Below are 13504 nucleotides of genomic sequence, written 5' to 3' on the forward strand. Positions count from 1 at the left end.
CTGGTTTACTCCACCTCTTCTCCAGGGGCTGTGTCTTAAATATAAAACCATCTCTCTCTTTACTAAAAGTGTTTAACAAAATAAACTATAAACACTTATATCATTGAAACAAAATACACAAGACATTAACGCAAAGAAATAAACAAACTTAAACCAGTTTTCCCTCCACATGGTCCGGCCCACGACCCTCTCAAGTCTATAAAATGGCTGACATAGGCCACGCCCCCTCTGTGTTTGGACCATGTGGAGATGCAGGTAAGAGGATTGAACTGAATAATTAAATAAAATATACTTTAACTCACTAGTGTGTGGTGATTTAACTGATTGAAAAACTAAACAAAACAAACCCGGGATATTTCTGTTTAGTTTAGTATTGAAAAGTTATTGAAAATGAACAGACATGTGCACAAACCAAATTCTAATACTGTTAAAAAGGGTCAAAGGCCCCAGAGCACGAGCAACAAACACGTGAGCGGCTGGAGCTCGTCACATCAGTCCAGACACTTTGGGTGAATCAGTCGCACGTGCAAAAAGACAAAAACGCTGGAGATGCTGTGTGGGACCTCGTCAAAGGAACACGGCAGGTCACAAACAAAGTCAAGACGTTCCTGTCCTCCTATGAAGGACCTTTCTTCGCTCTCAGACAGTTGGATGATCCGGTCTACAGGATCCAAAAGAGCCCCAGATCAAAAGTGAAAGTCGTTCATCATGACCAACTCAAGACAAGAACCATCGCCGTCGTGAACCACTGGACAACACGTGGGCTCAGGACCAACACTGGACACCTGCAGAGGTCTCACCAGGACCAGGACCTCGACCTGCACAGTCTCTTCACTCCAGTGTCCAGTTCAGTCTACAGTTTACTACAGACTTTACACAGACTCTAGTTTTTGTTTACATGTTCTATGCATCTGTTAAGAAGCATTTTTCATTGTTGATTGTTAAAAAAAACAAAAGAAAACAAAACATCAACCGCTCAAGAGACGAGGCTTTTACATACGACATGCACTTTATTCATTTTTAATGCAATATTGAAGTTTATTTTTCACTCATGCATCTTTAAATCAGCTCATTTTAGTCACTGAGTTGAGCATATTTGAGTTTTAACCCTCCACGTCTGAGTGTGTTTTAATAATGGACAGTACTACGTCTTTACACTTCTCAGGCCTGTGGATAAGAGGATTCTGTACCAGTCGTGTTATTTTTCTGGAGTGGAGTTGTTCATTGCCAGGGTGGGGGTAGTGTTGTGCGACGCTTTCATGTGCTTTAGCTCAGTGTGTGAGATCTCACATGGAGCTCCAGTCTGAGGGAGATTGACCGTCATGTTTAGCTTCTTCCATTTTCTAATAATTGCTCCAACATCTTTTTTTCAGCAAGCTGCTTGACGATTGTCCCTTTGCCCTTTCCTTGTGGAGGTTTACAGTTTAGTCTCTTGTGCATTTTGTCAGTTCTTTGGTCTTGTCCATGTTAGTAGTTTGGGGTGGACATGTGTCTTTATGCAGCGAACGACCTCAAACAGGAGCTTCTAATTTAGGAGAATAAGTGAAGAGGAGCTGGACTTTTTAAAGATGGACTAACAGGTCTTTGAGGGGCAGAATTCTAGCTGATACACAGGTGTTCAAATAGTTATTTGCCTCACAGTAACGCAATCTAAGTCAGTGTTTTTGACTCGTTCAGACAGAAAAATATAAATGTCTCCCACAGAATAAATTGAACCGATTCACACAGAGACACCAGAAGTTTACATTCACCACATAAAACACACATGTGTTTTTTTTCTCACTGAAATCAGACTAAACTTTTCCTGTTTTAGGTCAATCAGGATTAACACAATTATTTCTATTCGCTAAATGTTCAGAAACTTGTGACATTGTAGAAAATAATGAACAAAAAGTCTAAAAAATCTTTCCCTCATCCTCAATCCTCCTCTGACATTTGGCAAATAGAAACAATTTTGATCAGACAAACAGGAAAAGTTTAGTCTGATTTCATGACAGACACAAAGAAAAAAAAACGTGTGTGTTTTTATTTAGTGAATATAAACGTCTGATTTCAGCTGTGCTCAGATCGTGGAGGAAACTTAAAGCCAAAGTATCGGTATCGAAGGAGAAAACACTGAATCGTTACTGTGAAGTACTCGGCTGCGGTTCAAAGTTTCGGTCGTTTTCGGTTCCAAAATACTTCTGCAGATTCAAACTGCGCAGCTGTTGGGCCAGAGGTTTGGCTCTGAGTCGGACGAGCTCGTCTTCTTTGGCGTGTTTGGCCAGATGGACTTTGAGGCTGCAGTTTTGGGTGAATTCTCGCTCACAAATCGAACATTTATACGGTTTGACTTTCATGTGAAGCCTCCGGTGCAGCGTCAGGGTGCTCACCCGGGTAAAGCCTTTCCTACAGACTGAACACCTGAAAGGTCTCTCTCCCGTGTGCAGCAGCATGTGTTTCCATAAATCGTTGAAAACCTTCCCACACACGGGACACTCCTCGCCTTTTTGGGAAATAGATAACGGACTTAACCTCTTGGAAGCTCGAGTTTGATCTGAAGCTTGGCGACATTTGCGTCTCTTCTTTTCTCTTCCTGTTGGAGAAGGTGAACTTTGATCTCGTCCCGGATTTTGTTCCCGCTTTTCTGTGTTTAAACGCGGTTTGGGTTGGACAGCGGCTGCTTGTTTGGTCTTTCTCGTGCGTTTGCTAATCACCGTTTCCTTCTGTTTCTGCTCGTGCTTGTCGTGAATGTCCAGGTGGAGTTTTAAATGTGATTTCTGAGTGAAACCTTTTCCGCAAACTGTACAGCTGAAGGGTTTCTGGGTCAGGTGCAGGCTTTTGTGTAGGGTAAGCGAGCTCTTTCGTGTGAAGCCCTTGTTGCAGACTGAACAGCTGAAAGGTCTCTCTGCCGTGTGCCCCAGGATGTGGCTCCAGAGGTCTCTCTTCAGGCTCTTCCCGCAGATGGGGCAGTTTTGCGTCGTTAGTTTCCTCTTGAGCTCGGTTAAAGTCATCTGCTCGTCCACAAAAACAGAACAGCCATTTGTGATGTTTCGGAAAAAGGAGTTTGCCGTTTGGGTGGCGTCCGAGGTTTGTGATTGGTTGAGACGGTAGCCCCGCCCCTCCTCTGATTCTGGTTCCCATGGCTGCATCCAGTCTTCAGTCGCAGTTTCATTCTCGTCTCTGATTGGTTCGTGGTGCAGGGCGGTGTCATTCTCGTCTCTGATTGGTTCGTGGTGCAGGGCGGTGTCATTCTCGTCTCTGATTGGTTCGTGGTGCGGGGCGGTGTCATTCTTGTCTCTGATTGGTCCGTGGTGCAGGGCGGTGTCATGCTCGTCTCTGATTGGTTCGTGGTGCAGGGCGGTGTCATTCTCGTCTCTGATTGGTTCGTGGTGCGGGGCGGTGTCATTCTCGTCTCCGATTGGTTGTTCCTGCTGGGAGGCGGTCTCTGAAGCGTCGTCCTTCACTTTCACCTGGAGGTACAGGTCCTGGGCAGGTCGAGGGTACGATTCCGGTGCGAGACTCTGCTCCTCGTCTTCACTTTTAACTGTTTCTGTGTGAAGAAAATCTGCAACAAGAAATAACGAGAGATTCATTTTATTTTGGCAGGTCCAACAAAAACTGTTCCTCAAAGTGCAGCACAGAGTCAGACACGTCGTAAATAAATAACACCCCACAGAAAACAGGGCCACTCAGCAGCACTGGAAAAGTTACATAGTGCCGCTTTAAAGAGGAGGTTTTTACTTCTCTGGGACATTAACACATAAAATATTCAGCTCATTATTTCCTTTTATTGTTTTGAAAATGCGATATTGCCTTAAAACTATATATTTTTTGAGTCTCCCCTCTCTTTGCTCTCTGTGCTAAGCCCCTCCCCCTTCAGAGCACAATCAGCCGCGTCACACTAATGAAACTACTGCACATCACACCAGGTTTGTGAAGTTGTAGTGTACAGTTTTGTGTCACGTTTTTGTAGATTTATGGAGGATTGTCGTGTGGAGCGTGGGTGATGTGGCCTTGTGGGCGGAGCCTCGTACAGCCTCGTACTTGTAATGCTAACTGTAAGGAGCGTTTGAATGAGGCTCGGCAGAGATCGTTAGATTACTCAAACTCTATAAAGTATGTTTGTGTATTTGATATTTAAATGATAAAGTGTGAGCTCCAAATCCAGAGACTTTGACTTTCTGTTGAGGCGACATTTTGTGTCAGTGCAGCTCATGTGAGTTTGGTCCATTTAGGTTCAGGGTTTAGGTTTTGGGGAGAAAAACAGGTTTATAAACATGTTCTTGGCCAAAGTGAACTGTCATTTTTATCCTGAAGTAAAGTGTACATAAAGTAAACTGTATTTAACTGTATTTAACTGTATTTAACTGCATTTAACTGCATTTAACTGCATTTAAGCATCACAAACTGTCAGGAAAAGCAGAAGTCTGACCCTGTGTCCTGTGGAGCCGGACCTGTGGGCTGAGAGCCGAGTCCAGGAGCCGCTGTTTCCTCTGGTTCTCCTCTTTGGAGCGGCTCAGTTCCTCCTCATACTCCGCTATTGTTCTTTCAAACAGCGCACAGATCTCGTCCGCAGCCGCAGTCAGCCGCTCTGTCACCTGCGCTCTCAGTCTGCGCCTCTTTTCACACATTTTTCTTTGTTTTTAGCTTTAGCTTTAGCACGGAGCTAAGCACCGCCTCGCGCCGCTCTCTCGTAAAACTTTTTCCGCGTTTTTTTCTGCGTACGTAATGACGTCATTGAGCGGATGGACTGTCGCCTCCTCGTGGCCGCAGCGGGACTCACTTTTACCGCCAGAATTTAGATTTATTTTTTATTTGAATAATCTTAGAGTAACGTTAGAATATTTAAGAGTTTTATTTTGTTAATCCGGTGGGAACTGTTGTTGTTTTATTTGTTTCCGCTCGACCACTTTATAGAGACGCACACCTGGTTTAAAAGTGTGTCAGCTAAGTTTATTAAAGTTAAAATTAAATTATTCAAAGTGTATTAAAGCGCAGACGTATGTGTTTGTCATTTTTATGTGTTTTATTTTATGTTTTTTATTATATATGTCTAATTGTAATTTATGTAAATACTTTTAGTTTGCGCATTGAAATTAAAAACATGTGTCCGGCGCTTTATTGGCACGAGGAGCTGACGTGATACCCACAATGCACCGGGGCCACTGCCTGCGGGACACCAGCTCTTTAATTTGCTTTGATTTTTTCTAAAGGGGCGTTGTTTTGGAGAGCGTGATGACGTCATACTCCCACGAGACAGTTTGTCTCTTTGATGCTCCGCAGGGGGGGTACTCTGCCTGTGTGTCTATGGAGGAATGTTCAGCAGTTACCATGGAGACATTCTGCACACATTAGCAAACAGAAAAAAAGTTTAAAGACAAAAAACTCAAGAAAATATAACAGAAGTGATTAAAGGAGCACGTTTCAGGAGCCTGTGTTTACAATAAAACAATAAACGACAAAAAAACAGCGTCTTTAACTACAAACAACAAACCTAAAACCTTTTCTTTTCTTCGAGAGGAGTTAAAGATGCTGCTTTTGTTTGGAAAGACAATCTGTTAAACAGGAACGGAGCCTGAGACAGAATCTCACAGATTTATAACTCAGACCCAAGGCAAACAAAGGAAACAAAGAGAACAATGGAGCGGGAGAGTGGAGCTTTAAACACTTCAACAGAAAACAAAACCCAGACTCCTCCCACAGACACTCGTCAAAAACAGACGCTTCTTTAACATTCACAATAACGTACAAGGAAGTAACGTTTAAAATGTCATCACGCAGTTAACTCATTTGTATTAATCTGTACAGAAAACATTTTATTTGGCAATTTTCAAAACAACACAGTGATTAAAAACACAATTACACAAGTTTCACGTTAGAACAGGCCTGGGAGAGATCTCTAGATTACTCAGACATGCTTGAATGACAAATAAAACCTCTCGATTCTACAGGATTCTACAGTGCGGCGATGTCATGTAGTGATTTTAGCGTCGGCACATTTTCCAGCAGCAGACCACATTTCTGACAGAGAAATGCATCATGGGATGGGACACGAATCAATACCAAAACGAGTATCAAAACTAGATCCTCATTTTCCACAGGTATCGATACTAAAAAAGTCTCGTTGACAGAAATGAGTCTTTCCTGAATCTGTTTGTACTGAAGTGTCTCTGTTTAGATGAATTTACACCACGGACCAGAGTGAACCGACTGCAGTTACACACATTTAACACACACAACACAATAGTACACAAATGTAATGTTTCTATTTAATGTGGAACGTCACAGTGTCTTAAATGAAACATCAGTGTGTTTTCATGTGTGATTTGAGATGACTCGATTGGCCAAATGATTTCTGACAAACTGTACAGCTGTAAGGCTTCTCTTTTGTGTGAGTTTTTTTGTGATTGAACAGGTTACCCTGCGATGAAAATGCCTTCTCACAAACTGAACAGCTGTATGGTCTCTCTCCTGTGTGCGTTCTCGTGTGCCGCCTGAGACCAGAGGTTAATGCAAACTTTTTCCCACATATTGAACAGCTGAAAGGTTTTTCCCCTGTGTGAGTCCTCTTGTGCGCAGTGAGTTGACACGACAAAATAAAAGCTTTTTTACAAAATGAACAGCTGTATGGTCTCTCTCCGGTGTGAGTTCTCATGTGCACGTGGAGGTAATCCTTCAGTGCAAATGTTTTCTGACAAACTGAACAGCTGTAAGGTCTCTCCCCTGTGTGTTTTTTCATGTGCTCCTTCAGACTCGTCTTTTTGACATACGTTTTCTCACACATCGAACAGCTGTAAGGTCTTTCCCCTGTGTGAGATCGCATGTGACTCTTGAGTTCGTTGCTTTGTTTAAATTCTTTCTGACAGGTGGGACAGCTGTAAGGTCTCTCTCCGGTGTGAATTCTCATGTGTGCATTGAGATTACCACTTTGGATAAATGTTTTCTTACAAATTGAACAGCTGAAAGGTCTCTCTCCCGTGTGACTTCTTAAGTGTTTTTTAATATCAGCCTTATGTGTAAAGGTCTGGTCACAGGTTGGACAGCTGTAAGGCCTCTCTCCTGTGTGAATTTTACTATGTTTGTTTAATCTACATTTCTGGACAAAGGACTTCTTACAAACTGAGCAGCTGTAAGGTTTTTCACCCGTGTGACTTCTGATGTGGACTTTTAAGTTTTGATTAGTTGTGTAAGACTTGTGACAAATGGTGCACTCGTATTTCCTCCTCTTCTTCTTTTCCCCCCCTTCTCCCGTTTTCTCCTCTCCTCGGTCCCCGTGGTCAGCGTCCGTCTCCATGTGCGCAGCTGAGGGCTCCCAGTCGTCATCGTTGTCGGTGTCTTCATCAGTGTCTGAAGAGCTGCGAGTTTGTAGGCGAGTGTGCGAGTGGAACTGCCCGTGTTCTGTGCTGATGAGCTCTTCCTGTTGTTCCTCTTTGGGCTCCGTTTGTGAGGACTGTTCTTCACTCTTCACACACACAGCAGTGAACTCTGGGAGCGCCTCTTGTTCCTGTTTGAGGCTCTGTTCCTCTGCTTCCTCTTTAATCTGTGGAGTCTCTGGGGTTTCCTCCTTCACTCTCAGCTCAGGATTGAACCAGTGGATTTGAACGCCTGCGGGAACACCAAGAATAAAAATAAGACAAAAACAAAAACTGTATTGTTATATAAATGTTCTTTTGTGGTTTGTGTGGATACAAAATGATGGATGTGAGATGTGGTCACAGACACAAGTCCTGGTCCAGTCGTAGTCGTGTGGCTGTGACTCACCCACAGAGCACTCTTCACTCTTCACACACACAGTAGTGAACTCTGGGAGCGCCTCTTGTTCCTGTTTGAGGCTCTGTTCCTCTGCTTCCTCTTTAATCTGTGGAGTCTCTGGGGTTTCCTCCTTCACTCTGGGCTCAGGGCTGGACCGGTCCATCTGAACACCTGCAGGAGAGGAGGAGGAAAACACAGTATTAAAGGTTTTATATGACACAAAACTGACTCCTGTGAACTTTAAACCAGGTTATGATGCTGTTGTCCCGTTTGTTTCATTCTCTGTCCGTCTCTCTACGTCTCCAAAGGTCAAAATCCTCTGTTCCACCTTGTGATGTCATGAAGTTCTAGTTTTCAAGTTAACAGCTACTTTTTATGTCTGTGTAATCCCTCAGCCGTCCAGGTCTGATCCAGAGTAAAAGCTAAAGTTAAAACTGCCACTAGACAAATCGTTGTAGGAGTGAAGATATTTGGCTGCTCGTCTAGGCCTCCTCTTCTTCTTCTTCTTCAGTTCTGGTCAGTTTCCTGCTGGACACTGCCTCATATCTGTCTGAAGGAGGCGCTAACGACACTGAAACTACAAAGACCTACTGTTTATGGTTTCTGTTTGTAGGCTGAGGTCTGTTGTGTTACGCTGTGTGTCCTGTGTCCATAATTACCATATTCTTTTAACTCTCACTGGCTGCTCACCTATCGGCGTCCGACTCGCTCTATTCTTCTGTTTCCTTTGTTTGTTCTGGGTCTGAGGATGGAGTTACAGACGGGGGAGAGATTATGTCTCAGGCCCACATTCCTGTTCACGGGAGGATTGTCTTTCCTAACAAAAATAGGCCACTTTATCCCCCCTCTCAAACCATTTCTTTTCTCTGGATAAGATCTGCGCCTCACTATCTTCAAAGCGGCGGCGTAAACTGAGGCGCAGATCTGAGCCAGAGAAAAGAAACGTTTGAGAGGAGAGTTAAAGAAGCGACAATCCATCTTTGAACAGGAGGCCTCAGACAATTTAGTCCAACCTCAGACCTAAATCTAAACCAAGAAAACAACAGGGCTAGCCAGTATGCTAACAGCCAGTATGCTAATAGCCAGTATGCTAGTAGGTGTGAGCGTACACATGGGGGACTGTGTATAGGACTCGGGCACAGTTCACACAGGTCGTTCACACACTGGCTCGAGTCAGGTCCACGTAAAAGACAATTCACTGAGTCTGGGCCAGTGTGAATCCAACAGACTGGACCACAGAAAAGGGCGGCTCCCAGAGCGGCTCCCAAAACAACCGTAGTTTCAGTGTCGTTAGCGCCTCCTTCAGACAGATGTGAGGCAGTGTCCAGCAGGAATCTGACCAGAACTGAAGAAGAAGAAGAAGAAGAAGAGACTTTGACGAGCACCAGACGTCTTCACCCTAAAACCATAAGTTAAATCTGTCAGATAAAATGTCCCTGAGCTGTGGGGTTCCCCAGGGGTCAGTCCTGGGGCCCCTGTTGTTCAGTCTCTACATGCTGCTGTTAGGACGAGTCAGATCTATGTCTCATTGCAGCAGGTGAATCTGGACCAGTGGATTCAACAGATCAGTGTGTGGAGGAAAAACAACTTTGTCCAGATAAACTCAGAGGAGACTCAAGTCAGAAACATAGAGAAAGTGTCAGTGTCACCTCCAGTCTCTCTCTCTAAAACCTTCAACTCAGGACAGAAATCTAGAGGTAAAAATGGACTCAGACTTGAACTTTAACAGACACATCAAATCAGTAACATCTGCAGCTTTTTACATCTAAAAACAAAAACCAAAGGTCAAAACCAGACTCAGACTCATCCTGTGTTTGTGTCCAGTAGATCAGACGACTGTAACGTCCTGGTCCAGAGTCAGGACTAAACCTGGTGCTGAGTTCAGTTTAAACCCGTCTCTCTCTCTTTCTTCCTGATGTGACTCAGGCCTCGACTTTGACGAAGTTTAAATCCAGACTCTGTTCTGTTTCTCTGCTGTGACTGAGGGGGGTTTATTCTGCACTTTTGTTTTAATGTTGATTTTATGATTATTTATGTTTTGATTTGTTGTTTTGTGATTTTAATTCTTCTGTGAGGGACTTTGAAATACTTGTGTCTCCGAGGAGTGAAGACGTTTCTCTGCTCGTCCAAGTCACTTCTTCAGTTCTGGTCAGATTCCTGCTGGACACGGCCTGATGTGACCGTCCGATTACAGCTGGACCCTCTCCTCCTCCTCCACCCTCTCCTCCTCCTCGCCCGTGTCCTGAGCTGTTCTCTCTGTGTCCTGTTCTCTCTGTGTCCTGTTCTCTCTGTGTCCTGTTCTCTCTGTGTCCTGTTCTCTCTGTGTCCTGTTCTCTCTGTGTCCTGAGCTGTTCTCTCTGTGTCCTGTTCTCTCTGTGTCCTGAGCTGTTCTCTCTGTGTCCTGTTCTCTCTGTGTCCTGAGCTGTTCTCTCTGTGTCCTGAGCTGTTCTCTCCGTGTCTTGTTCTCTCCGTGTCTTGTTCTCTCTGTGTCCTGTTCTCTCTGTGTCCTGTTCTCTCTGTGTCCTGTTCTCTCTGTGTCCTGAGCTGTTCTCTCTGTGTCCTGAGCTGTTCTCTCTGTGTCCTGAGCTGTTCTCTCTGTGTCCTGAGCTGTTCTCTCTGTGTCCTGTTCTCTCTGTGTCCTGTTCTCTCTGTGTCCTGTTCTCTCTGTGTCCTGAGCTGTTCTTTAGTTTTATCTTTAAGTTCGTGGATTTGAAAAAGTCCAGAATCTCAAACTGTGAAGATTCTCTCAGTTTTTTTCAGACACGTCCACAGTTTGACTTTTTCCTTCAGGTTCAGAAGCAGAACTCAAACTAAATCTACAGAGTTTGTGTTAAACGTGTGAGAATCAAACAAAACAAAGAGGAAACATCATTATCCCACAGATCCCTCAGGCGCATGCGCGGAGCCGCTGAGCCAAACACTTCAAAGACTCGAGATTCACGAGACAAACTGATGCAGAGCCGAGATGAGCACGAGCTTTAAACAAACACACAAACACACGCACAAACACGCACAAACACACACAAACAAAGAAGCGCGTGACTAAACCCCACAGCAGCGCGTGAGGGGGACGTACCCGGCTCCTCTTTGAGCTCCGGCTCTTCTTTGAGCTCCGGCTCCTCCGCGCTCTTCGGCTCCTCGTTCATGTTCTGTCTGTGTCTGCTCCAGAGTCACCGCAGAGTCCCGCAGCCCCGAGTCACGTGCTCACGGTCACGTGCAGCGGCTCTGGGCGCTTCCGGTGTGACGCGGCTCCACAGCGCCCCCCCGTGACGTGAGAGTGGAGTTATTTTTACACAACTGCACAAAAGTATCACAAAGACTCGAACAAACAGTCAGATGCCCTCCCTGTGTGTCAGATGCCCTCCCCGTGTGTCAGATGCCCTCCCTGTGTGTCAGATGCCCTCCCCGTGTGTCAGATGCCCTCCCTGTGTGTCAGATGCCCTCCCCGTGTGTCAGATGCCCTCCCCGTGTGTCAGATGCCCTCCCTGTGTGTCAGATGCCCTCCCCGTGTGTCAGATGCCCTCCCTGTGTGTCAGATGCCCTCCCCGTGTGTCAGATGCCCTCCCCGTGTTTTATTTACTGATTAAAAAACATAAATCACAAAAGTCACTGCAGTGAGATTTTGGGTTCAAGACAGAAGTGAACGTGTGCTTCTCCCTCCTCACCTTCCTCACCTTCCTCCTCCTCCTCCTCTCTCTCCCTCTCCTCCTCCTCCTCCTCCTCTTCCTCTCCTCCTCCTCTCCTCCTCCTCTTCCTCCTCCTCCTCCTCCTCCTCCTCCTAAAGTGCAGAGGGGTTAATCTGTGGATTACTGACTTTGCTGCATCAGGATTAAAAACAAAGAGCATCAGGTGTGATCCCGACTTCAGCCACAGGGGGCTCCACCCACTCTGGCTCCAGTTCACTTTCTATTGAAACTGTGTCGTCTGCACCTGCAGCTTCAGACTCCACATGACCCTGGGGTTTGGAGTTTAGAGGAGTTTAGGAGGAGTTTAGAGGAGTTTAGAGGAGTTTAGAGGAGTTTAGAGGAGTTTACAGGAGTTTAGGAGTTTACAGGAGTTTACAGGAGTTTAGGAGGAGTTTAGAGGAGTTTAGAGGAGTTTAGAGGAGTTTAGAGGAGTTTACAGGAGTTTAGGAGTTTACAGGAGTTTAGGAGGAGTTTACAGGAGTTTAGGAGGAGTTTAGAGGAGTTTACAGGAGTTTAGAGGAGTTTACAGGAGTTTAGAGGAGTTTAGGAGGAGTTTACAGGAGTTTAGAGGAGTTTACAGGAGTTTACAGGAGTTTAGAGGAGTTTACAGGAGTTTACAGGAGTTTAGGAGGAGTTTACGAGGAGTTTACAGGAGTTTACAGGAGTTTAGGAGGAGTTTACAGGAGTTTACAGGAGTTTACAGGAGTTTAGAGGAGTTTTGGAGGAGTTTACAGGAGTTTAGGAGGAGTTTACAGGAGTTTAGGAGGAGTTTACGAGGAGTTTACAGGAGTTTACAGGAGTTTACAGGAGTTTACAGGAGTTTACAGGAGTTTGGAGGAGTTTACAGGAGTTTAGGAGTTTACAGGAGTTTACAGGAGTTTAGGAGGAGTTTACAGGAGTTTAGGAGGAGTTTAGAGGAGTTTAGAGGAGTTTACAGGAGTTTAGAGGAGTTTAGGAGGAGTTTACAGGAGTTTAGAGGAGTTTACAGGAGTTTACAGGAGTTTAGAGGAGTTTACAGGAGTTTACAGGAGTTTAGGAGGAGTTTACGAGGAGTTTACAGGAGTTTACAGGAGTTTAGGAGGAGTTTACAGGAGTTTACAGGAGTTTAGGAGTTTACAGGAGTTTAGAGGAGTTTTGGAGGAGTTTACAGGAGTTTAGGAGGAGTTTACAGGAGTTTAGGAGGAGTTTACGAGGAGTTTACAGGAGTTTACAGGAGTTTACAGGAGTTTACAGGAGTTTACAGGAGTTTAGGACGAGACAGTTTAGAAAAGTTAAACACAGCATCAGCACATTCACAGTTTAATCACAGGTTTAATGCAGAAACAAGAATTGACACATTCCAAAAGACACGGATACAAAAGCGTCGGAGAGGACATTTGTGCGTTCAGAAGCTGAAGAGGTCTGACATGAGTTAAGGCAGGTGGCCCACTACTCTCACAGACCACCAGGGGGAGCACTTCAGGAGGCACGTCATTTAAAGGCCCTGTATCATGTTCTAACGCTGTTCTCTCCTCAAAAACAGACCTGGAGTTGTGTTTTGTTTCATTCACATGTTTGAGTCACACTTTATTATTCGTCTGTTACATCTACAAAGCTCAAAACACTCTGTTCCACCTTGTGATGTCATCAAGTGGTAGTTTTCAAGTGAACTCCTCCTTTTATCTTTAGTTCAGTCGAGATAAGAGACAACTCCAGGACTGAAATGATTCTATAAATGAAGGTGTGTGGAGTTTAAAAACACAATGGAGCACTTCCTGTATCACCACATGATGACATCACAAGGTGGAACAGAGTGTTTTCAGTTTGAGAGAAGAACTCAGTGTAAGTCTGCAGGTTTGTGTGTTTGTTAAACATGTGAGAATGAAACAAAACACAACTCCAGGTCTGTGTGTGACGAGGAAACGACATTAGATCAGATCAGAAAATATGAGCCTTATTTTTAAAACAAAGTTGAACAATATTAAAAAAATAAATATCTGGACTTGAAATTGCGAGTTGACGTTCTTGTCCTGTTTTAGTTTTATCATGATCAGTGTTTAGACCTGTTTTTATCTTAACGACCCAAAGGTTTGTGGAGTAAACGC

At 44.5% G+C, this 13504-nt stretch overlaps 2 protein-coding genes across 2 annotated transcripts; both read right to left on the minus strand.

The window, feature by feature from the left end:
* Positions 1-994: 994 nt before the first annotated feature.
* On the minus strand, positions 995-4687 carry LOC129456174 (homeotic protein spalt-major-like). Its single transcript, XM_055221198.1, has 2 exons — positions 4415-4687; positions 995-3547 (listed from the first exon to the last, which is right to left on the minus strand). The coding sequence occupies exons 1-2, from the start codon at positions 4611-4613 to the stop codon at positions 2124-2126; spliced, it is 1623 nt and encodes a 540-aa protein (XP_055077173.1). The 5' UTR covers positions 4614-4687; the 3' UTR covers positions 995-2123.
* An 872-nt stretch (positions 4688-5559) lies between these two features.
* LOC117369948 (zinc finger protein OZF-like) lies at positions 5560-10946 on the minus strand. Its single transcript, XM_055221199.1, has 3 exons — positions 10811-10946; positions 7744-7905; positions 5560-7587 (listed from the first exon to the last, which is right to left on the minus strand). Exons 1-3 carry the CDS (start codon positions 10878-10880, stop codon positions 6287-6289), a joined length of 1533 nt encoding a protein of 510 aa, XP_055077174.1. The 5' UTR covers positions 10881-10946; the 3' UTR covers positions 5560-6286.
* Positions 10947-13504: the final 2558 nt, after the last annotated feature.

The sequence above is a fragment of the Periophthalmus magnuspinnatus genome, chromosome 4 (genome assembly GCF_009829125.3).
Source record: "Periophthalmus magnuspinnatus isolate fPerMag1 chromosome 4, fPerMag1.2.pri, whole genome shotgun sequence".
In the NCBI taxonomy this organism is placed as follows: Eukaryota; Metazoa; Chordata; class Actinopteri; order Gobiiformes; family Gobiidae; genus Periophthalmus; species Periophthalmus magnuspinnatus.